Genomic DNA, 25,506 nt, shown 5'->3' with positions numbered 1-25,506 from the left:
TGGATTCAGTGCCGAAAACTGGGCGAATCTGCGCTAAAACCTCCTCCCTTTGTTCTCAATCGGAGTCCATGCCGCGGTTCATACAGCAGCGGGTTTTTGCCACGCAGTCTTACAAGACTGCACCAATAAGGTACAGGTCCATTTTTGGTGCAGTTACCGCGCGGGCTCCTTTGCAAAGCCGCAGTGGGAGCCTGTTTGTGGTTTAGCGCCAGTCAGTGGAGCAAAACGTAGAGCGGGTCCACATGAGAACCCACGCGGCAGAAAGCAAGGCCTATGCGGAGTCTGTGTGACTGTACCCTAACAATCGCTGTGTGACTGTACCCTAACCCTATACCACCTACTGGTTGGCTTACTGCGAGACAGAATGGTGGCACTAAATGTCGCCTATTAGGCCACACCCATTTCTGGTAAGCTGCGACCCCTAGGCAAGCCAGAGGTGCCGAAAACATGCCAGATTGCGGTGCAGTGTCTAGATGCGCTGCCGGTAGTAGTTGTGTCCTCAATAGAGTTGAGCAAAACAAGCTTTGGATGCTTAATCCGAAATCGCTTCGTTCAAAACTGCGGAATAATACTGTACGGAGATTCGTCTCCGTACAGTATTAGAATGTATGGGCTCTGATGAGCCGAAGTTAGTTATTCACGGAGTCGCGTGTGACTTCGTTGAATAACTTCGGTAATTGATTTTTAAGGCTACTTTCACACTGGCGTTTTGGCTTTCCGTTTCTGAGATCCGTTCAGGGCTCTCACACGCAGTCCAAAACAGATCAGTTTTGCCCTAAAGCATTCTGAATGGATAAGGATCCGCTCAGAATGTATCAGTTTGCCTCCGATCTGTCTCCATTCCGCTTGCAGCGTTTTGGTGTCCGTCTGACGAAACTGAGCCAAACGGATCCGTCCTGACACACAATGTAAGTCAATGGGGACGGATGCGTTTTCTTTGACACAATGAAAAACGGATCCGTCCCCCCCCCCTTGACTTTCAATGGAGTTAATGACGGATCCGTCTTGGCTGTGTTACCGATAATTCAAACGGATCCGATCATGACAGATGCATGCGGTTGTATTATTGTAACAGATCCACTTTTGCAGATCCATGACGGATCCGTCCAAAACGCGAGTGTGAAAGTAGCCTTAAGCGGAAAACCACTTTATAACTTGAAACCGAACTTGACTTCGGTTCCGACTTTTACTGCCTGTTGTATCTAAGCCTGTTACCTGTGATACTGCCTGTTGTATCTAAGCCTGTTACCCGTGATATCTTATCTTCTGCTGTATCTAAGCCTGTCACCTGTGATACTGCTGGCTGAGTTGTGTATGTAATCCTGTCACCTGTGATACTGTCTGCTGTATCTAAGCCTTTCACCTGTGATACTGTCAGCTGTATCTAAGCCTGAAATCTGTTATACTTCCTGCTGTATTTCAGCCTGTCACCTGTGATACTGCCTGCTGTATCTTAGCCTTTCACCTGTGATACTGTCTGCTGTATCTAAGCCTGTCACCTGTGATGCTGCCTGTTGTATCTTAGCCTTTCACCTGTGATACTGTCTGCTGTATCTAAGCCTGTCACCTGTGATGCTGCCTGCTGTATCTTAGCCTTTCACCTGTGATACTGTCTGCTGTATCTAAGCCTGTCACCTGTGATGCTGCCTGTTGTATCTTAGTCTTTCACCTGTGATACTGCCTGCTGTATCTGAGCCTGTCACATACTGCCTGCTGTATCTGAGCCTGTCACCTGTGATACTGCCTGCTGTATCTGAGCCTGTCACCTGTGATACTGCCTGCTGTATCTGAGCCTGTCACCTGTGATACTGCCTGCTGTATCTGAGCCTGTCACCTGTGATGCTGCCTGCTGTATCTGAGCCTGTCACCTGTGATGCTGCCTGCTGTATCTGAGCCTGTCACCTGTGATGCTGCCTGCTGCCCCGCGGACTTGGCTCTCGGCCCCGCCCCCTTCTCCGGAGGACCTCCAGGTGTCCCAGCATGCAGCGCGCTATGGACACGTCGCTCCGGTACAACCAGAGAGTTCTGACTGTCATGGCTGCCGTTGAGTTGGCGGAGACCGGGCCGGTGTTGTAGAGCCGGAGCGGGATATGAAGCTGTCACCGGTCACAGGAAGAACCGAGCTCTGAGGCCTCATTGTCTTTCTGAGTGCCCAGCCCCTCCGCGCTCCCTCCGCCTGTCTGGTCGGCTCTGCCCCGGAGTAAGGTTCCGGTTCGGTCGGGGATTCTCCAGGGTCTCTCTGCCTTCCTGCAGCCATGGCTTCCTGGTTCGGGGGTCTTGGGTCTGGCCTGGGCCAGGTTGGGGGCAGCCTGTCCTCCCTGACAGGACAGATCTCCAGCTTCACCAAAGACATGTTACTGGAGGGGGCCGAGGAGCTGCCAGGTGAGAGCTGGACTCCTGTGAGGGGCAGGAGTCCGGGGAGCTCCCCTCTTACTACAGTGGTCCCCTGTGTCCTGTAGTGGGGACCCCCAGACCGCTGTCATCCGCAAGAAATGACAGTTATAGAAATTGTCGCTTTATACGAGTCAGATTTTAATGAGGAAATGCTGAGTACAACTTTGGAGGATGCAAAGATTTTTCCTTATCCTGTACTGATCCTGAGTTACATCCTGTATTCTACTCCAGAGCTGCACTCACTATTCTGCTGGTGCAGTCTCTGTGTACATGCATTACTTATCCTGTACTGATCCTGTTACATCCTGTATTCTACTCCAGAGCTGCACTCACTATTCTGCTGGTGGAGTCACTGTGTACATACATTACTTATCCTGTACTGATCCTGAGTTACATCCTGTATTCTACTCCAGAGCTGCACTCACTATTCTGCTGGTGCAGTCACTGTGTACATACATTACTTATCCTGCACTGATCCTGAGTTACATCCTGTATTCTACTCCAGAGCTGCACTCACTATTCTGCTGGTGCAGACACTGTGTACATACATTACTTATCCTGCACTGATCCTGAGTTACATCCTGTATTCTACTCCAGAGCTGCACTCACTATTCTGCTGGTGCAGTCACTGTGTACATACATTACTTATCCTGCACTGATCCTGAGTTACATCCTGTATTCTACTCCAGAGCTGCACTCACTATTCTGCTGGTGCAGTCACTGTGTACATACATTACTTATCCTGTACTGATCCTGAGTTACATCCTGTATTCTACTCCAGAGCTGCACTCACTATTCTGCTGGTGCAGTCACTATGTACATACATTACATTACTTATCCTGAGTTACATCCTGTAATATACTCCAGAGCTGCACTCACTATTCTGCTGGTGCAGTCACTGTGTACATACATTACTTATCCTGTACTGATCCTGAGTTACATCCTGCATTATACTCCAGAGCTGCACTCACTATTCTTCTGTTTGTTACTGGAAACATGCTAGATCAACATCACGTTGACCAACGTTTAACGTATACGTTGGGAAAAAAGGATGCATAAGCATAGTACACTACGAGAGTCCAGCAAAAAATAAAATATATATATACATACTGTATATATTTTAAACAATGGAATCCTGTGGTGACAGATGCCGCTGTGTGGAGTCTGTCAGAGACATCTGTTAAACATGCTGTGTGCTATATGTTTTCTGCATGCTTTAAATGTAAGGCTACTTTCACACTAGTGGCAGCCTTCTCCGGCAGGTGAACAGCCTACTGGAGCCGTGCTGCCGCTAGTGCACGTGTGCCACCAGAGGTCCCTCCGGCCCCATTGACTATAATGGGGGCGGGCCAGAGTTCTGGCGGCAGCACGGCAAACGTGTGCCGAGAGGCGGCCGGAATAAAAGTATGTCATGTCATAGTTTTATTCCGGCCGCCTCTCGGCATGTTTGCCTTGCTGCCGCCAGAACTCTGGCCCGCCCCCATTATAGTCAATGGGGCCGGAGCGGACCTCTGGCGTGCACTAGCGGAACAGCCTGCCAGAGAAGGCTGCCGCTAGTGTGAAAGTAGCCTAAGACAGAAACCTGATGTGCCCCCAGCCTTAGCTGAGCTATAATGTAGGGGGTGTTAGTTTTTCCTATGTCAGATGACTGCAGGGTCTGGCGTGAATGCTCTTCCCCATGGGCTCTCTGTGTCCCCCTGTATCGGGTACATGGCTCCTTTCATTAGGGTCCACCTTCAGGATTTCCTTCATTCTCAGGTTTTGTAGTTTGTCTTGGGTTTGTTGTTGGTCGCCCACAAGAAGCTCCTGAGAAGTGGAGCAGACAGGAAGTAAATGCCGCCTGAGGGCTGACATTATGACAGCTGTGGTGCTCCAGTTCCAGCGTGTCGCCACCTCAGAGCAGTATTCACCATGATGCAATCTCCGTCCAGTCCTAGAGTCCAGACTGATGTACGCCAGTTGTCAAAACTAGATACAAACAGAACAAACTCTAAGCTGTGATTTGTGTCACGGACGTTCCTGTGACAGGTGCCAGGAGATCAGTGAGACTGGCAACACGTGGTTTGATCTGACAGGTTCCTTGTGGATCAATTTGTGTCTGTATTGTTTCTGGTAATGGCCCCACCCCTTGCCTCAGGTGTAGCTTATGTGGTCATGTAACCTTCCCTATTTAGTAACGTAGTACCGGTATTTAAGGCCAAAAAAAAGCCCTCCGTCCATCCAGTTCGGCCTGTTATCCTGCAAGTTGATCCAGAGGAAGGCAAAAAAAAAACTGTGAGGTAGAAGCCAATTTTCCTCACTTAAGGGGAATAAAAAAGTCCTTCCCGACTCCAATCAGGCATCAGAATAACTCCCTGGATCAACGACCCCCCTCTAGTAGCTATAGCCTGTAATATTATTACACTCCAGAAATACATCCAGGCCCCTCTTGAATTCCTTTATTGTACTCACCATCACCACCTCCTCAGGCAGAGAGCTCCATAGTCTCACTGCTCTTACCGTAAAGAATCCTCTTCCATGTTTGTGTACAAACCTTCTTTCCTCCAGGCGCAGAGGATGTCCCCTCGTCACAGTTCTGTGGATTAGGGTTGTTTCGGGTATCGAATTTTCGATACCCAATCGATACTTTTGCTTGGTATCGACCTCAATGCCAGGATTTGCCTTTTTTCGATACTAGGCTTCGCTATTGCACAGCCTAGCATCAGAGAACAAGGAGCGCACTGCTCTCGGCATGCTCCGTGTTCTCCTCAGCAGCACAGGGGAGAAGGAAGCAGTCTCCCCACCCCCCCACCCCCCCACCCCCCCCCCCCGTGCCGCTGCTGCCACTGCCACCAATGAGGAGAGAGGGGCGGGCGCACTGCGCCACCAATGAAAGTAAATGTTTAATACAAATCCCGGAGGCGTGTGCTGGCGGGGAGCTGCGATTAGTGGCAGTTAACCCCTCAGGTGCCGCACCCGCCTCCTGTATTATATGTTAATTATATTATCATTGGTGGTGCAGTGTGCCCCCTCCCCTCAACCCCCCCCCCAATATTAAAATCATTGGTGGCAGTGGCCACAGGGTCCCCTCCCCCTCATTGGCGGCAGGGGCAGTTCCGATCGGAGCCCCAGCAGTGTAATCCTGAGGCTCCGATCGGTTACCATGGCAGCCAGGATGCTACTGAAGCCCTGGCTGCCATGGTGAGCTCCCTGCTTCTGTGTGCACTATGCGTAGGGCTGCAGGGGGTGTGAGGTCCTATTCACCCTAATAGAGCTCTATCTGGGTGAATAGGACAAGATATTAAAAGATCCCAGGTTCTAGCCCCTAAAGGAAGAAATAGTTATTGAATAAACTGTAAAAAAAAAAACATTAAAATATTAAGTATAAATCACCCCCTTTCCCAATTTTACATATAAAATATATAAACAATTAATAAACATATTACATATCGCCACATCTGAAAAGTCCAAACTATTAAAATTTAAGAAAAATGTCCTATGCGTTTCGCCTTTTTTTTTGGGTCATTTTGTCCCCTCAAAAAATAGGATCAGACTGTTCTATCATGGGCCGGACGTTCCATAAAATGTGGAATGCACGCGTCTTTTTTTTTTTTTTTTTTTTTCACGTGGTATCGAGTATTTTTTTATGGTATCGAAACAACCCTACTGGGGATAAATAGATTTATTGCGTCTTCTCCCACCATGCTGTGCGGTTTATAGCTTCAGTCTTGTTGTGGAGTGCTGGTGTTTGGATCTCGGCAGAGTTCCTGTGCTTCCATAGCCATTTGAAGTTAAGTGTCTCCTTCCCCTGTTTTTTGTTGGGGTTTTCTTGTGGTGCTCTTTTCCCCGCCATTTGTGTTTAGGCCTGAGGGAGACTCCTGTTCGTCCTACCGTTTGGAGGAACAGGTTATCTCTTGTCCTGACTTTAATACCAGGGTCCTACAGGGTGAGTTAGGATTTTAGGTTCCTGTGTATGAACGTGCCTATCTCTGGGGTCAGTTCATACTTGCAGTCAGTCAGGACTTTGATTAGGGTTTCTCTAAGAGGTGAACTGCTTTTTTCCCCTAGTTTCTAGGCCTTTTCCTCTCACTCCTTTCCCTCCTACGTTCGGTGTGGGTTTCCCTCCCACACCAAAGTGTGACAATTTGGTCAGAATGGGTTGTCAGCTTCTGGATTTAAACAAGAATGTTTCCTTTCACTGACTGCAAACTGAGGTCTAGTTGACTGTTTAGTCAATAGCAGGCTGTGACGGGAACGAGCCTCTTTAGCATCGCGGGTGACGCTAGGCAGGCTCCTTCCCGTCGCGGCCTGCTATTGGCTCCCAATGCACCCCCAACACTGGATGTTTTCATCCGCGATGCGGTTGACGGGCATCAGGGTAAGTTCAACCTCTGTGAGAGGCCCGGGCATATGGGGGGGGGGGCATTATAGAACTTTTAAGTTTTACCCTATCCTCCGATCGCGATAACGGGGGCCTCTTACCAGAGTGGCCGGTCGGGCATGCACGTGGCCGCTCCATTCAGTTCTATGGCAGTTCCGGAGATAGGTGAGCGCTGTACTCGGCTATATCCGGAACTCGTATAGAAATGAATGGACTGGCCACTTGCATGACCGGCCGCTCAGTTTGTTTTAGGGGGCCCTGGGGGTATGGGGACCCCATTCTCGTGATAACACTGGGACCCCCACCAATCTAATACTTATCCCCTATCCTGTGGGGATAACTCAATCTGCCCCTTTAAGCTTTCGTGCTGTCATTAGTGCGGTGTGTTACAGTGCGCTCATTGTATCGGCCGCCTGGCTCCCGGCCCACGAGACCGTAGAAATGTAATTAACCTGTTTCCTCTTCTTACAACGCTTCCGTCATGGAAAGTTCCACAACTGTCAAAATATACATTGTCATTTCCTTAAAGAAACATTCCGGTTTACTTTTTGATGGTGGAAAACCTGTCCAGTACTTGCTGTCTTCGCGCACCTGAAGGTTTGTTGCAGTGTATCTGTGTGGCACAATCTTCGGCGAGGAGGCAACAGCAGTAGAAATATCTCTCCTGCCCTGTAGCCTCGGGCTTTGGATTTGTAAATTTGGCACAGAAGTAAGACGTTAAAGGGTCACTAACTTTTCAAAAAACTTTTGCAATATCACAGAGACATATTAAAAGTATAGATTGCTGGGGTCTGAGCGGTGAGACCCCCACCGATCGAGAAGCGTGCACATGGCGTGCTTTCTCTGCTGAGGACGGAATCGAGACGGGCCCATAGACTTCTATGGAGTCTGTCTTGTGTAAGGAAGAGAGAGAGCGCACCATGTGTGTGTGCTTGTCTTTCCTCGTTCTAGGGATGGTGGGGGGTCTCAGCGCTGTGACATCAGATCAGAAGTTTTTTTTGAAAAGTTGAAGACCCTTTAAAGGGGTTGTCCCACTATAAGAAGTTATCTCCTATCCACAGGATAAGTATCTGAGCGCTAGAAGTCTGACTGCTGGGACCCCCACCGATCACAAGAACGAGGTGCAGGAGTCCCCAGAGTGAATGGAGCCGCAGTCATGTCATGTGCGCTGCCGCCCCAAAAGGGACTTCCGAAAAGAAGTATAGTGTGGATAGAGGGCAAGTTCACAGATTCCCACGGGTGATGAGGGTTTGGTTGTGGATTTCACCCTCTGTGCCGAATATCTTCAAGCATAAATTGGTAACCTGCAGATTTAAAATCTAAATCACACGTCAAGTTATGTGCAAATTTGGTGCAGACGTACTCCGCAGCGTTTCATCTACTGTGCTGCACACAGTTCTGCTGCAGGAAATCCACAGCATTTATGCCATATGTGGTCATTCCCTAAAAACTAAACTGTTGGGTAAGTGTCTGTTCATGAGCTTACTCACTGTTCCTGTTCACAGGCAGTAGAATAATGAGTGCAGCTCTGAAGTATAAGTCAGGATCAATACAGGATAAGTAATGTATGTACACAGTGACTGCACCAGCAGAATAGTGAGTGCAGCTCTGGAGTATAATACAGGATGTAACTGAGGATCCGTACAGGATAAGTAATGTGTGTACACAGTGACTGCACCAGCAGAATAGTGAGTGCAGCTCTGGAGTATAATACAGGATGTAACTCAGGATCTGTACAGGATAAGTAATGTGTGTACACAGTGACTGCACCAGCAGAATAGTGAGTGCAGCTCTGGAGTATAATACAGGATGTAATGTATGTACATAGTGGCTCCGCTGTTTGTGAAGATGCTTTCTATATGCTACCTGTACTGTAGTAATGATGGGTGGAGATTTACTTTATTATAGGTTGTGCGATTCATGGAAGTAATTTTTGTCCTCTGATCATCTTTGTACTTTGTTACAGAAGGAAGTCCAGAGCTCCATGGCTCCCGGGAAATAGAGAGCGTCCAGGCTCTGCAGAAGTCAGAGGTAAGTGCAGTCGCCGGCTCATCAATCTCTCTCAAGTTTCTGGTCTTGTTAAAGCTGCTTATAACTTCTGCTTTTTACTGGTTTGCAGAATGAGAGGCTGAAGAAGCTGTGTTCAGAGCTGGAAGACAAACTGGAGGCGGCTGAACTACAAGTGAAGCAACAATCTGTGGACTACAGGAACCGGCTGCAGCAGAAAGAGGTTCAACAATAATAATAACAATAACATTTGTAAAGCGCTTTTCTCCCATAGGACTCAAAGCGCATCAGAACATTTAGTTTAAGGTCTCGTGTACAGCCGACACCACATTACACCAGAAACTCTTCTTCTAAGCATTGGGGGGGCTGGTTTCCGTTTTTTTTTTTTTTTTTCACGGACATTCAGTTACCTATGATCTGTGGACTGTGCAAACTTGGGGCCATATCTGCTCTTTGTATTGTGGATGCAGCGGTGGTCATCATAAACTTAAGTGGCAAGGTCATTAACTTTGGGGTCTAACATAGTGGGGTTTAACAATTTTGGTTAGCTAATATGTCATCTGCTGTGTGTGTGTGTGTGTGTATATATATATATATATATATATATATATATATATATACACACACACACACACACACCCCTGTGCATACACACCTGACAAACCGCTTTGCTACACAAATGATACACACACACACAGCTTTGCTGCATGCACACCAAGCAAACACAGCCCTGCTGCACCGATGACATGTACACATACACACATGCAGCTCTGCTGCATTTACAGCTTTCTCACACACACACCATTATCTGTAATGAAAATTCACATTTCTTTACACAACAAGCACTGCACTCTCTTCCCGATTTGGCCTCTCCCTCGCGTGATATCAGAGTGCAGAGGCGACCACAGCAATCAGTGTCGGGCAGCAGATAGACAGAGGTGTGCAGATGCATTTACCCAGCAGAGCGCTGTGCTGCATCATCAAGGAAGCAGTCGGGGAGGTCTAGCGGTGCTGGATCACCCTAACTGCGCACTATAAGATGCAGGGTTTATATAAGTGCGTCTTATAGTCCAAAACATGCCGTTAAGATATCTGATGGGCATTGAGCAGTAATGGATTGTGTAACTTGTATCTAGGTGGAAGTCAGCCATCTCAAGGCCAAGCTGAACTCCCTCCAGGATGAGCTGCAGAAATCTCAGGTCTCCGCACAAATGTCCAGTGTTTCTTTTCAAGCAGCCGACTCTTCCGCCTTCATGTCCAGCATCCAGCCGCCGCTTTCCAGCTTCCAGGGGGATGATATGGACTTTGGGGATGTTATCTGGTCTCAGCAAGAAATCAACACATTGTCCAGTGAGGTGTCCAGGCTGAAAGCGGAGGTGTCTCACTGGAAGCACATAGCACAGGTGAGTGCCCAGGGTTAGTAGAGGGGGTAGCAGGGCCGGCGCTTCCATAGAGGCAAGGGGGGCAATTGCCCCCGGGCCCCCGAGTCCTTAGGGGCCCCCCCGCGCCGGCCCGCAACTAACTTTAGGCAGGGCCGGCGCTTCCATAGAGGCAAGGGGTGCTCTCTCCCTCCCCCCTGTGCTGCTGCTGCCGCCGCCTCCGCCAATGGGAAGAGAGATAGGAGGAGGAGGGGAGGGGCTGTGGCCACTGCGCCACCAATGAAGAAAACTGACCTGTAATACAAATACAGGAGGTGGGTGCCGGAATCAAATAGCCGGCACCCGACCTCTATGACAGGGAGCGGCACCTGAGGGGTTAACTGCCACTGATCGCAGCCCCCTATCATAGAGGTCGGGTGCTGGCTATTTCATTCCGGCACCCGCCTCCTGTATTTGTATTGACACGTCAGTTATCTTCATTGGTTGCGCCCCCCCCCCCCCCAACACCCCAGTATAATAAACATTGAGTGCGCCCCCCCCCCCAGTATAATAAACATTGAGTGCGCCCCCCCCCCCAGTATAATAAACATTGAGTGCGCCCCCCCAGTATAATAAACATTGAGTGCGCCCCCCCCCAGTATAATAAACATTGAGTGCCCCCCCCCCCCAGTATAATAAACCTTGGTGGCGCAGTGGGAAGTGCCAATGAGGGTTAAAAAAATAAATAAAAAATTAACTCGCCTCCACCAAGCGCCCCCCCCCCCAGTATAATAAACATTGAGTGCCCCCCCCCCCCCCCCCCCAGTATAATAAACCTTGGTGGCGCAGTGGGAAGTGCCAATGAGGGTTAAAAAAATAAATAAAAAATTAACTCGCCTCCACCAATTGATCGCGCCGCTGCCGGTCTCCTGTTCTTTCTTCAGGACCTGTGGTGACGTCACTGAGCTAATCACATGGTCCATTACCATGGTGATGAATCATATGATGTACCATGTGATGACCACAGTGATGTCACCACAGGTCCTGTGACAGGTCCTAAAGAAAGAACAGGAGACCGGCATCTACGCGATCAATTGGAAGAGGTGAGTTAATTTTTTTTATTTTTTTTTAACCCTCATTGGCACTGCCCACTGCGCCACCAGTGTTTATTATACTGGGGGGGGCGTACTCAATGTTTATTATACTGGGGGGGCGTACTCAATGTTTATTATACTGGGGGGGCGTACTCAATGTTTATTATACTGGGGGGGCGCACTCTGTTTATTATACTTGGGGGGGGCGCACTCAATGTCTATTATACTGGGGGGGGGGGCGCACTGAATGTTTATTATACTGGGGGGGGGCGCACTGAATGTTTATTATACTGGGGGGCGCGCACTGAGTGTTATACTGGGGGGGGCGCACTGAATGTTTATTATACTGGGGGGGGCGCACTGAATGTTTATTATACTGGGGGGGGCGCACTGAATGTTTATTATACTGGGGGGGGCGCACTGAATGTTTATTATACTGGGGGGGGCGCACTGAATGTTTATTATACTGGGGGGGGCGCACTGAATGTTTATTATACTGGGGGGGGCGCACTGAATGTTTATTATACGGGGGGGGCGCACTGAATGTTTATTATACTGGGGGGGGCGCACTGAATGTTTATTATACTGGGGGGGGCGCACTGAATGTTTATTATACTGGGGGGGGCGCACTGAATGTTTATTATACTGGGGGGGGCGCACTGAATGTTTATTATACTGGGGGGGGCGCACTGAATGTTTATTATACTGGGGGGGGCGCACTGAATGTTTATTATACTGGGGGGGGCGCACTGATGTTTATTATACTGGGGGGGGGGCGCACTGAATGTTTATTATACTGGGGGGGGGCGCACTGAATGTTTATTATACTGGGGGGGGGGCGCACTGAATGTTTATTATACTGGGGGGGGCGCACTGATGTTTATTATACTGGGGGGGGCGCACTGAGTTATACTGGGGGGGGCGCACTGAATGTTTATTATACTGGGGGGGGCGCACTGAATGTTTATTATACTGGGGGGGCGCACTGAATGTTTATTATACTGGGGGGGGGCGCACTGAATGTTTATTATACTGGGGGGCGCGCACTGAGTGTTATACTGGGGGGGGCGCACTGAATGTTTATTATACTGGGGGGGGCGCACTGAATGTTTATTATACTGGGGGGGGCGCACTGAATGTTTATTATACTGGGGGGGGCGCACTGAATGTTTATTATACTGGGGGGGGCGCACTGAATGTTTATTATACTGGGGGGGGCGCACTGAATGTTTATTATACTGGGGGGGGCGCACTGAATGTTTATTATACTGGGGGGGGCGCACTGAATGTTTATTATACTGGGGGGGGGCGCACTGAATGTTTATTATACTGGGGGGGGGGGGCCGCACTGAATGTTTATTATACTGGGGGGGGGGGGCGCACTGAATGTTTATTATATTGACCTTCTACTTAGCATTCTGTATTAAATAATGCTATTATTTTCCCTTATAACCATGTTATAAGGGAAAATAACACAGTAAATAGACTTTCATCTTAGCAACCAAGCGTGAAAATCGCACCGCATCCGCACTTGCCTGCGGATGCTTGCTATTTTCACGCAGCCCCATTAACTTCTATGGGGCCTGCGTTGCATGAAAACACACAACATAGAGCATGTTGCGATTTTCACACAACGCACAAGTGATGCGTGAAAATCACCGCTCATCTGCACAGCCCCATAGAAGTGAATGGGTCCAGATTCAGTGCGGGTGCAATGCGTTCACCTCACACATTGCACCCGCGCAGAAATCTCACCCATGTGAAAGGGGCCTAAGGGTGAATAGGACAAGGGTTCCAGCCCCTAAGGGGGCTAATAGTAAGTAAAAATAAAACACAAACACTAAGGCTACTTTCACACTTGCGGTAGTGTGATCCGGCAAGCAGTTCCGTCGTCGGAACTGCCTGCCAGATCCGCCGATCTTGATGTGACTGAAAGCATTTATGAGATGCATCCGGATCCATCTCACAAATGCATTGCAAGAATGAATCCATCTCTCCGCTTGTCATGCGGACAGACGGATCCGTCTTGTATCTTTTTACACATTTTTACCGGCATGCGCATACCGGAAGGACGGATCCTGCATTCCGGTATTTTGAATGCCGGATCTGGCACTAATACATTCCTATGGGGAAAAATGCCGGATCCGTCCTTAAGGTAAGTCTTCAGTTTTTTTCGCCGGAGATAAAACCGTAGCATGCTGCGGTTTTATCTTTTGCCTGATCAGTCAAAATGACTGAACTGAAGACATCCTGATGCATCCTGGACGGATTTCTCTCCATTCAGAATGCAGTACACTGTGCCACGCAATATACAGTATACCTCTACACTGTGCCACGCAATGTACAGTATACCTCTACACTGTGCCACGCAATGTACAGTATACCTCTACACTGTGCCACGCAATGTACAGTATACCTCTACACTGTGCCACGCAATGTACAGTATACCTCTACACTGTGCCACGCAATGTACAGTATACCTCTACACTGTGCCACGCAATGTACAGTATACCTCTACACTGTGCCACGCAATGTACAGTATACCTCTACACTGTGCCACGCAATGTACAGTATACCTCTACACTGTGCCACGCAATGTACAGTATACCGCTACACTGTGCCACGCAATGTACAGTATACCGCTACACTGTGCCACGCAATGTACAGTATACCGCTACACTGTGCCACGCAATGTACAGTATACCGCTACACTGTGCCACGCAATGTACAGTATACCGCTACACTGTGCCACGCAATGTACAGTATCTTCTGTAAAAGTCATCAAGTGTCATGGGGGGGGGGGGGGGCCCTTATTGTTTTTCGCCCCAGGGCCCCATTTCACCTAGAACCGGCCCTGGGGGGTAGCCCACTACTCGGGCAGCTATAAAGAGCAACTCTCACTCTGGAGGGCCCCATTCATCTATGCTTCATGTTGACATCCCATCAAGCTATGCAATAGTTTCTCCCCTGTGGTCGCGCCGCAGAGAAATTGAACACACAGGTTTCCCCATTCTGTTAGTAGTCATCATATACAGGTCTTCTGCTGTCATTTTACACAATGACTATGTTTTATTTTCTTTTTTTTTCTTTTTTTTCAGTCTTCAAAAATTCAAGGGGCCCAGAGCGCTGACACCGACGAGATCTGCATGCTGCAAAATACCATTAAGGTAACGTCCTAACCTATCACAGCTTTATGATCTGCTAAGGGAAGCTCTGCTTTGACCAGCTGTGGAATCAGAATTTGTAAGGTCAGACAGACCCAGCCTTGTAGCACATGTTATTTGGAACTGACCCCTCGATTAGACATTGATCTACTCCCCCGCCATCGATTGCAGGAGCTGAAGCAGAAGTTGAGTCAAGAAATAGATGATCATCAGCACGAGTTCTCTGTGCTGCAAGACGCTCATCGTCAGAAACTGGCAGAGATCACAAGGAGGCACCGAGAGGAGTTGGGAGAATATGAGGAGAGGATCGAAGAGCTTGAAGAGCATCTCGGCACAGGTTAGCGGCCTCCTACTCTAAAAGGCAAACTAGCGCCCGAAAAGTGTATGAAGTGTTCTAGGGACCTGAGCCTGCTCCATGCAGCATGGGTGCTAGTTGTGCAATACAGCTGACACCCTCCTGCAAAGGCTTAGATCCTCACCATATAACCTCTTAGATACCATGGACAATAGCAACTGAGTGGTTAGACAGAGCATGCGGCCCCCTCCCTCTTTCTCGCAGTCTTGCGCCCTTCAATGCAGCTGTCACGGTGGCCAGGGACAAAATCACAATAAACAGCAATATAAAAGTGTAACAGTGTGTTGCATAAGAAGTTAAGCGTTGAAGTCCACAAACATTTAAAGGGGTTTTACCAGGACTTTTTAAATTATGACCTACTGCATCCTCTGGGATAGGTCATTAATATCTGATCGGTGGGGATCCACCGGCACGGCACTGTGCGTGATGAGATGAGAGAAGGCCGTGGCGCTCACTGGCACGCCAGGGCCTTCTCAAATAGCTGATCGACTGGGTTCCCGGGTTTCTGACGCCCACTGATCTGATATAAAAATATAAAAAAAAAAACTAATGACTTTTTTATTACTATAGAAAATATATAACTCGTATCAAGGTTTCAGGAAATATAAAATATAATGTTATATGTCCTGCTCAGTGAACAACATAAAAAAAAACGGTGGCAGTTTTTTTGGACCTCACTTCTAAATAAAATCGACTATTAATATTTTGGGATTCACCAAAATTTTTATCAGTAGCTACACTTCACAAAAAATAAGTCAGCTGACAGGCTTGTTACAGTTTCTCAGTACATTGCATAGGGCCTTGAATGGTGCCAATAAAATATGCAGAAAGCAGAAAGAAGGGCTTAATAACTGAAACAATGCTGTCAAAATGTGCCTGATTCGTTAAAAGGAATTTCCAGTCATCAATATCAGATTGGTGCGAGTCCGACACCTAGCGCCCCCACGATCAGCTGTTCATGGCAGCTGCCGGCATCAGAAACAAAGCAGTGGACGGATCTGGACGCAGAAGGCTTCGTCCACTGTGAAGCGGCCATACAGTCATGTTACATCTGAGCTCCCATTCAGTTGAATTGGAGCACAGCTTACTTTTTCACAGTGGACGGAGGCTCCCGCTTCTAGCTCTATGGTGTTAGCAGCTGCGGAAAACAGCAGGTTGGTTTGGATTTCAAACCTCCACAGATCTGATATAGAAGACCTATCTTGAGCATAGGCCATCAGTATCTACAGACTAAATATCCCTTTAAGGAGTTAAAGGTGTTGATTAGGGATGAGTGAATCGACTTTGGAGGCTTCATCTGAAGTCGATTTGCATAAAACTTTGTTTTAATACTGTACGGGGCGGGCGCTCCGTGCAGTATTAGAATGTATTGGCCCCGGTTCAGTTTCAAGTGGTACCGAAGTCGAATCACTCATCCCTAGTGTTGATCTTCAGAGACTTACCCCTGGGGCAATCTGCTAATCTGCTTGGCTCCTGCTGTCAGCAACAACAGAAAACTGCTGATTTTGTGGCTTGCAGTCTGCGGCCAGTCAGGCAAAAGTTGCAGAACGCAGCAGCCTTCCAGATGAATGGCCATCCACGTAACACAAGGTTGGTTTCGATTGGTCAGAATGCACAGAGCAGAGTTCCACTCTAGCTCACAGAAGGGAGTCCCACTCAGCAGCATGTGGACAGGGGTTATCTTCATCCGACAACCCCTTTAAGGCCTCTTTCACACGGACAATACGGATTAGGTCCGGCTGCGTTTAGTGAAACTTGCACCAATTTGCAAGCAAGTTCAGTCAGTTTTGTCTGCGATTGCGTTCAGTTGTTCAGTTTTTATCGCACGGGTGCAATGCGTTTTGATGCGTTTTTCACACGCGTGATAAAAAACTGAAGGTTTAAAAACAACATCTCTTAGCAACCATCAGTAAAAAATGCATCGCATCTGGACTTGCTTGCAGATGAAATGTGTTTTTCACTGAAGCCCCATTCACTTCTATGGGGCCTGCGTTGCGTGAAAAACACAGAATATAGAACATGCTGCGATTTTCACACAACGCAGAAGTGATGCGTAAAAAAAAAAAATGCTTATGTACACAGCCACATTGAAATGAATGGGTCAGGGTTCAGTGCGGGTGCTGTGCGTTCACGTCACGCTTTGCACCCGCGCGGAAAACTTGCTCGTGTGAAAGGGGCCTAAGGGGTGCCTTTTAAACACTGTGGATTTTGTTGCAGAAAATTCTGTGACTGAAAATCTGTCCCATTCACCGATGAAGGGAGGTTTTGCTTTTTGTAAATAGAGATTTATATCTATCTCCGTATTCCTTCACTTCTATTCTATTCCTACACTGTTGCCCTATATAACCCGATTACTTTGTGTATTATATACACCCCTCCAGTCCTTCATATACCCCAGGAGTAACATACAACCCTCGCAGATACTTATATATAAAAATAGTTTACTGATAACCTAGAGATGCAAAGCAATGGACATTATACATAAAGATACAGACAGTACATGGAGGACACCACCACACACAGCCGCCTCCATTCCTGCCCTCCCTGGATGCTAAGCAAATGTGTCTAATAATGTGTATGTATATACAGTGTCCACCAATATACCGTCTGCTGGATCTACTCTTCTACCCAACTCACATCCAGTACCTGACCATTAGTACATGTACGTGTAGTGACTCCTGCATAAACGGCATATACAATCTCAGACTACAGATATCTATATGCACACATATAAAGCCTACTTGTATACATACACATATAACAGCTTGCTCCTGAAGTGCTGTTGGTCCAAGGGGGTGGCAGGAAGAGAGAGAGACTCCCAAGTTTCATGTCACCTTTACGTTCCTGTGTTCCAGCCACCACCATGGACTCCACCCTGTGACCACCCAAATATCTTCCCAATCTGTTGGCCAAGAGAATGTTGTCCAGCTACTTTTACAATGTGCCCTTCCTGCCTTTGATATGCTAACAAGGGACACTGACCATATGGCTACTGGCCATACTGATATCACGAAATGGGTGAATACCACTGGATATCAATATCCACTATATATCCTTTATTAGGCATATTCGTGTGGTCATCAGGCTGAGGTTCTGGCTGAGAGCCGTATTTTCCTGTAACAGGGGCTTGCAAAAATCCATCTGCTTTCAGCCCCATTTAAAGGGAATCTGTCACCTGCTTTTACCATTTTAAGCTGTCACCATCGCTATGTTCACTAAAGTACCTTATTTCCTGCTGTCTTCTTTTTACTTTTATTTAGTTTTGTCCTTTTGATATAAAAGCGCTTTTTATGATATGCTAATGAGGCTCCAAGGTGCCCAGAGGGGCGTTTTTTTTTCCTTCTCCGGCGCCCAGTGACGCCCCCCCTGCCGTGCCCAAGAACGCCTCCTGATCCTCAAATAACCTCCCACAGCCCCGGCAAACGGTTCCGCCCCCTCCCCACGTCATAGTTTACCTTCTAGAAGTGCCCCGTCCTCCTTCCTGTCGGCGGCCAGAAAAGTCGCGCAGGCGCAGTACCGCCTGCGGCCTGCACGATCATCAACCTCCTCAGGGCAACAGCGCTCAGGTTACGTCACTGGGCTCAGCGCATGCCCAGTGAGACTTTTGAGGCTGTTGCCATCAGGAGCTTGATGATCGCGCAGGCGGTACTGCGCCTGCACGAGTTTTCTGGCCGCGTTTGTGAGATCCGTTCAGGGCTCTCGCAAGCGGTCCAAAACAGATCAGTTTGCATTCTAATGCATTCTGAATGGAAAAGGATCCGCTCAGAATGCATCAGTTTGTCTCTGATCAGTCTCCATTCAGCTCTGGAGGCAGACGCCAATACGCTGCCTGCAGTGTTTTGGTGTCCGCTTGACGAAACTGAGCCAAACAGATCCGTCCTAGCACACAATGTAAGTCAAAGGGGACGGATCCATTTTCTCTGGCACAATAGAAAACGGATCCGTCCTCCATTGACTTTCAATGGTGTTCAAGACGGATCCGTCATGGCTATAGAAGACATAATACAACTGGATACGTTCATGACGGATGCATGCGGTTGTAATATTGTAATGGAAGCGTTTTTGCAGATATATGACGGATCTGCAAAAAAACGCTAGTTTGAAAGTAGCCTAACTTCCATTTTACAACTGACTCTTTTATATAAATGTAAAAGTCTTTAAAGAGGTTGTTTCACTTCAGCAAATGGCATTTATCATGTAGAGAAAGTTACTACAAGGCACTTACTAATGTATTGTGATGTCCATATTGCCTCTTTTGCTGGCTTGATTCCTTTTTCCATGACATTATACACTGCTTGTTTCCAGGGATTACAGCAAATGCTACAGAGCAGATACAAGGAGGCCAGTGGCCATGGTCCTGGCTATCAGAGGCAGCATTTTTTTCCTGTAGTGTGCCAGCACGACCACTGCTGCTGGATTGCAGGGTGGTCGTAACCTCTGAAAACGAGCAGTGTATAATGTGATAGAAAAATTAATCAAGCCACGAAGAAGGCAAGACACCAATAGACAGTGCAGCTAAGCTGGAGTCACTGATTGTTTCCTGGGGTTACGACCACTCTGCAATCCAGCAGCGGTGGTCGTACTTGCAGACTTCAGGAAAAAGTGCAGACCTCTGGTGAACAGGACCGTAGCCACTGGCTCCTATCCCGGCCTCCTTGTATCTGAGCTGCAGTGGTGTATGTAACCCCGGGAAATGAGCAGTGTATAATGTAATGGAAAAATGAATCCAGACAGCAAAGGAGGCAATATGGACAATCACAATACATTAGTAAGTGCCTGGTATTAACTTTCTCTACATGATAAATGCCATTTGCAGAAGTGAGACAACCCCTTTACCATGGGTGCAAGAATGCAGCAGTATCAACAAGTTCACTGCCTTTTTATCCTGTGGCCCCCCATATCCGGAAAGATTTGGACCCCTTTTTATACTATTTTTGACTTTAGGAGCAGCAGAAGGCAGTTCTGAAAACTCCAGAGTAATTGAACTGCAGAAGACCATTCTCTCCCTGGAAGATGAAAAAACTGAATGTACCCAGAAAATTCAGGCGCTGGAGCAGAAAGTCAGCGAGCTGGGTTCTCTGGTGTCCTCCGTGGAGGAGGAGAAGAGTGTCCTGCGTATGGAGAAGGAGATGGCAGTAACTGAGAGGAACGGGTTATCTCTGGACTACGAGAAGCTGGTGTCTCAGTTCACAGAGTTGCAGAAATCTGGGGAGTCGGGGGCTACAGGAGACGTTGGCAACCTGAAGCACGAGGTTAAGCGCCTACAGGAAGCCCTCTTGGGTAAGGGCTTATGGGATATAGCCAAAACTTATAAAGCAGTTGTCTAGTTGTGGGTTTACTAAGTCACAACCTCTGCACCATGCTTAGTTGTTGTTTATGAAGCTCCCCATATTAACGCTGCTCCATTAGGACACAGCTGTAATCAGTGACTCCAGCTAGGCTGCATCGTCTATTGGTGTCTGAGGTAGTCTGAAACCCACCTCATGTCTCAGCTTTGCTTGTATAGATTTGCTGTAGCTCAAGCTTAGCAGGCAGTCATGCGTGGACACCAGGTTTCTGTTGGGGCCCGTGTTGCTTACCACAAATTGCAGTCCGCGAATCATGGGCACTAACCGTGGGGTCTCCGTATGCGGGCCCGGGGCCCATTCACTTGAATGGGGTCCACGATCTGCACTGCAAAAAAGTAGTACATGCACATACAGTAGTACATGCACTACTTTTTTGCGGTGTGGAGGCACGGACAGAAACCGATCCATCCGTGCCTCTGTTCCACAACGTATCTCGCTGGTTGTGGACCCATTCAAGTGTTTGAGCCAAAATACGGCTACGGCCGGGCAATCGCCGTGTGTATATATGCCCTTACCATAAGGAGAGATTTTGCAGGCTCGGAGTCTGGACAGGAGTGCTATTGATATGCTGAGGGCTTACACTTCACAGTTTTTTTAATTTTTTTATTTCAGATGCTGAAAAAGAAATGAGCAGAAAGTCTCAGTCTGAACAGGTAAGCAAAGATGCAACCTGTATAATTTATTGTGGATGTTGTTAGACTACTGAAAATGTGGTTTCATTTTGCAGGCGGATGGTGATTCCACACCAGAGGGTAAAGATACAATAGAACTGGAGAACAAAACGCTCTTCTTGGAGGAGGAGGTAAAACGCCTGGAGAAAGAAAAGGTGAGCCTATATACCTCTGTATATATGCCTGTGCCATGATGTTAAAGGGGTTGTACGGGTTCAGAGCTGAACCCGGACATATCCCCATTTTCACCCCAGCAGCCTTCTTGGCTTGAGCATCGGAGCAGTTCATGTTCCGATGCTCTCCTTTGCCCTGCGCTAAATCGCATTTTTAGGAGTTCCGGTGAAGTACCGGGGCTCTCCATGGGGCTGCCAGGAAGCCCGGTGACATCACCAGCACTGATGGGCGGGCTTTAACGCTGCCCTAGCCAGTAAAACGGCTAGGGCAGCGCTAAAGCCGGCCCATCAGAGCCGGTGACGTCACCGAACACACTGCCCGGCAGTGTGTTATGATAAACAAAAGAGCCCTTGCCCTGCACGATGTAGTCCAGGGCAAGGGAGCGCATCGGAGCATGCGCCGATGCCAGCCTCAGGGGGGCTGCCGGAGTAAAAATAAGGGTATATCCGGGTTCAGCTCTGAACCCGGAAACCCCTTTAAATAGCATAAAGTAGATACATTGAAGGTTAAAACAGTATTGTCATTTTTAAGAATGCATTCTCATCAGGGATGCAACATATCCATTCACTAGAGAGCAGCGGTGACATCACTGAGAATACAGCCCATCTATTCACTAGCGATTAGCGGGGACATCACTGAGAATGCAGCCTATCCATTCACTAGAGATCAGCGGTGACATCACTGAGACCTTGCCTGCTATTTCATTCGTAACTAAGGATTTACTGTAGCTTACTGACGTTATGTTCTTACCACCAAATAGTGTACTAGAACGGTATATGTAGCTGTGGTTTCAGTGCTATGGGGTGTTCTTCCTAAGTATAATCACATATTAGATGGAAGGGAGACTTCCGCTTCTGCAATTCCTTTAATACCAGTTTTCTTTCTCTTAGGATGTACTAAAAGCAGAACTGGACTTTGTGTTGTCCTCATCTGCCAAACAATCCGACCTCGATCAGCTGAGAAGACAGCTGGAAGAAAAGGAGAAGATGCTGCAGGAAAGTATTGCCAAAAAGGAGACGCTTACAGCAGAAATAGAAGAACTGGATACACAGAATCAGGAAACCATGCAGGTAGCCCTGGCCTGGTGCACACCATGTCAAAACTTTTCTTCACACTGGAACATTTTTGGCGGACCTGCGTCATCCGATCTGTTAAATTTGTTGCAGAAATCTGTGACTGCCCCATTTGTCTAAATCCATGTAGTGAAATCCACGCAGAAGCGGCAGAAATGCCCGTCTGTGCGTGTATGGGACAGATTGTCACCCACAAATTTACCTCTTTTCATTGACATGGTGACAGAGGAATCCATGGATGTGTTTCGGCTACGATGACTCGACCACCATATAATTTTATAAATTGTTGGAGGTCCAATTTCATGGAACTCAACCACTGTGATTGAGTTACGTTCTCCTTTTAACCCTTAGGCTAGCAGCGCCGTACATGTACGGCGCTGGTGCAATGTGTGAACATGACGCCCGCTCGCACGTGCGGCAGACGTCATGGCCGGCAGATCTCTGCTGTTTCATACAGCAGAGACCTGCGGCTAATTACCGTGACCAGCAATAATGCTGATCGCGGTAATTAAATGCTTTAGCTACCGCGATCAAGTGAAATCACGGCACCTAAATGCGCAAAAACTAGCTTCCGGGCTTCCTACCTATGCCCCGTGTGTCCAATCTGGGCATAGGTAGTTGCTCTGAATACTGGTAGCTATACTAAGTAAGCGAATGGTATTCAAACTGCAATTCTTATTTTGGCCACCAGGTGGCAGGCCAGGATAAGAAATGAGCAAAAGTAAGCAAAATAAGCTAATGATGATTTCCTGATGAACCAAAATAAAAAAAATATATATATTTTTTTTTTAAAAGCTCATATATGAGGCACATTATAATCACTAAAAATATATAAAAGTTTAAATTACCCCCCTTTCCGTATAAAAAATAAATAAATACCTAAATAACAATAAATATAAACATCATGGGTATCACCGCGACTGAAAATGCCCATAGTATTAAAATAGAAAAAAAAATATCCAATACGGCGAATGGCGTGACGGAGAAAAGTGTCAAAATGGCTGATTTGCCATTTTTACATTGCTTCTCTTACCCCCAAAAAAGTGATAAAATGTGATCAAAAAGTCACGCATACTCCAAAATGGTATCAATTAAAAGTAAAGATTGTTCCGCCAAAAATGAGCCCCTAAACAGCTCAGTAGACATGAGTATAAAAAAAAGTTATAGGGGTCAGAATATGGTGATATAAAAAAAAAAAAAAATTCTCAAAGTTTACATTTATTTTTACACTATTTAGACATTAAAAAACTATACATATGGGGTATCGTTCTAATCGTACTGACCCAGAGAATTAAGGGCTTGGGTCAGTTTGGCAAACCCACACTTACTTACCTGTTTCCCTGTGATGGATCCTTGCTCCCTCTCCTCCCAGACCTGCCTGCTCCGCTGCGCTCCCTCACAGAAAACCTCCAGTATGACCACCTGCAGCCAATCATTGGTCACGGAAGTGACCGGCTTACCTTATTTCAGTGACGCAAGGGGATCCGGTCACTGCTGTGCCCAGTGATTGGCTGCAGGCGATGTCAAACCGGATGTTTTCAGAGAGGGAGCGGAGCATCGCTGGCCTGGAGGAGAAGGATCAGGTAAGTAAGCTTCCCTTTACAGGTCCGGGAGGGGCTTCAGGAATCCATCCATTCTTGCACAGCCCCTTTATTTGATGATGGAATATTTCTCACATAGTGATTAAGTATCTGCATCTTGATATGGTTTTTTTTTCTGCATTGAGATTGTTAACCTCAATTGTCTTGTCTTCCAGCACTTGATGCTTATGAAGGAGCAGTTATCAAAACAGAAAACTGAGGCAGAATCCCAAATTGCTCATTTAACAGCAGAACTGCAAAGCGAAAAGGAGAAATCGTTGAAAACTTTTTCAGAAAACAACAACTTATTACAAGAGCTAGAGTCCGAGAGAGAGAGTCTCCGTGACCTGCAGACAAGCAAACAGCAGCTAGAGGCCCAGGTGGCCGAGATGCTGAAGAAGCTGGAAGCAGACAATGCCGGCATCATTGTGGAGAATAGGCAGCTTCAAGAAACGCTAAACGAGGTCAGTCAAGAACTGGCCTCCGCCAAGGACAGCTCTGCAGCGAGACTCAAAAATAAGAGTGATGGCGAGAGAGAATCCGAGATTGTAAAACTTCATAACCAACTTTCAGAGGTGAAGCAGCTGAAAGACGACTTGGAGAAAGAAATCTGTGACCTCAAGATGGAAAATGAGATGTTGCTGTCAACGCAAGAACAGGCTAAACAGCAGCTGCAGGATGTCACCGCACAGACCAGCAAAGATTCCTTGGAGAAACAGACCTTGGTTGAGGCTTTAAGGATGGAGAAAGGGAGACTGGAGGTGGAATTAAATCAAGTGGAGAACCGACTACATGAGCAGGCTCAAAAGTACGAACGCACTATCAATGAACTTTCTATCGCCCAAAAGATGGACACCACCGCCCTGCAACGTGAGCACGAGCGACTTATTAAGCTCAATCAGGAGAAGGAGTTTCAAATGGCAGAAAGCAAAATGTCCTTGGAGCAAATGAAAATCGATTGCGAAGAAACCAAGGAGATGCTGACAAGTACGTTAGACGGACAGAAGCAGCTCACTGAACTGATCCAAGAGAAGGAGGCTTTTATATGTGAACTTAAAGAAAAGATCTTTGACATGCAGAAAGAGCTGGACCAGCACCAGAAATCATCAGAAGAGTGTGGTGTCTTAAAACAGACCATCGAGGAAAAGGAAAGAACATTGGCCTCCATGAAGGAGGACAACAGCCATCTTAAGGAGGAGATGGAGAGACTGAAAGATCAGCAGAGCCGACCACAGCCAGCAGTGGAACCAAAGACACTGGACATCATCACCGAACTAGAGGCTGAGATAACACAACTGACTAAAGTGCGTAATAATCACGAGGAAGAGCTGAAAGTTCAGAAGAAAGCGGTGGAGAAACAGAATCAGAGCGCGCTTCAGTTCCAGAAAACTTTGCAGGAGAAGATAAAAGAAATGGATGAAATCAAGATGCAACACAAGGAAATGGTAGACACTTATGAGAACCTCCTGTCGGAAAAAGACAGCGAGATCTCCAGTCTGCAGCAGACAAATGAACTGATCAGCTCCCAGCTACAGAATGAGCATCTTATCCACACAGACACCTCGGTCATTCTCCATGATACCAAGACTCAGAACATCAACAACAGTGATAACGGTACTGAGAAACACGACTTGTCCAAAGTGGAGATCGACCGGCTGGTGAAAGGAATCAAAGAGAAGGAGATGGAGATTAAAATGCTGAACGAAAAGAACATCACCTTGACCAAGCAGATTGACCAGCTGTCCAAGGATGAAGTCGGGAAGCTCACACAGATTATCCAGCAGAAAGACCTGGAGATACAAAATCTTCACGCCCGAGTGTCCTCTGTCAATTACATGCAAGATGTGGTGTATCTCCAGCAGCAGATACAAGCTTACGCTATGGAGCGGGAGCAAGTTCTGGCTGTCCTGAGTGAGAAGACAAGAGAG

At 47.4% G+C, this 25,506-nt stretch overlaps 1 protein-coding gene across 1 annotated transcript in view; it reads left to right on the top strand.

Annotated features, from left to right (window-relative positions):
* Positions 1-2,010: 2,010 nt before the first annotated feature.
* The window catches only part of TRIP11 (thyroid hormone receptor interactor 11), a 69,338-nt gene continuing 45,842 nt past the window's right edge, over positions 2,011-25,506 (top strand). Inside the window, 11 exon segments of the mRNA XM_044272666.1 lie at positions 2,011-2,382; positions 8,721-8,785; positions 8,874-8,984; positions 9,898-10,164; positions 14,312-14,380; positions 14,549-14,714; positions 19,677-20,012; positions 20,693-20,733; positions 20,808-20,906; positions 21,816-21,995; positions 23,755-25,506. Of these exon segments, the coding sequence (XP_044128601.1) occupies positions 2,256-2,382; positions 8,721-8,785; positions 8,874-8,984; positions 9,898-10,164; positions 14,312-14,380; positions 14,549-14,714; positions 19,677-20,012; positions 20,693-20,733; positions 20,808-20,906; positions 21,816-21,995; positions 23,755-25,506 (3,213 nt within the window). The 5' untranslated portion in view covers positions 2,011-2,255.

Source organism: Bufo gargarizans, chromosome 11, assembly GCF_014858855.1.
Source record: "Bufo gargarizans isolate SCDJY-AF-19 chromosome 11, ASM1485885v1, whole genome shotgun sequence".
Taxonomy (NCBI): domain Eukaryota; kingdom Metazoa; phylum Chordata; class Amphibia; order Anura; family Bufonidae; genus Bufo; species Bufo gargarizans.
Note: the sequence above shows the minus strand (reverse complement) of the source record. Positions and strands in the feature narration are given on the sequence as shown.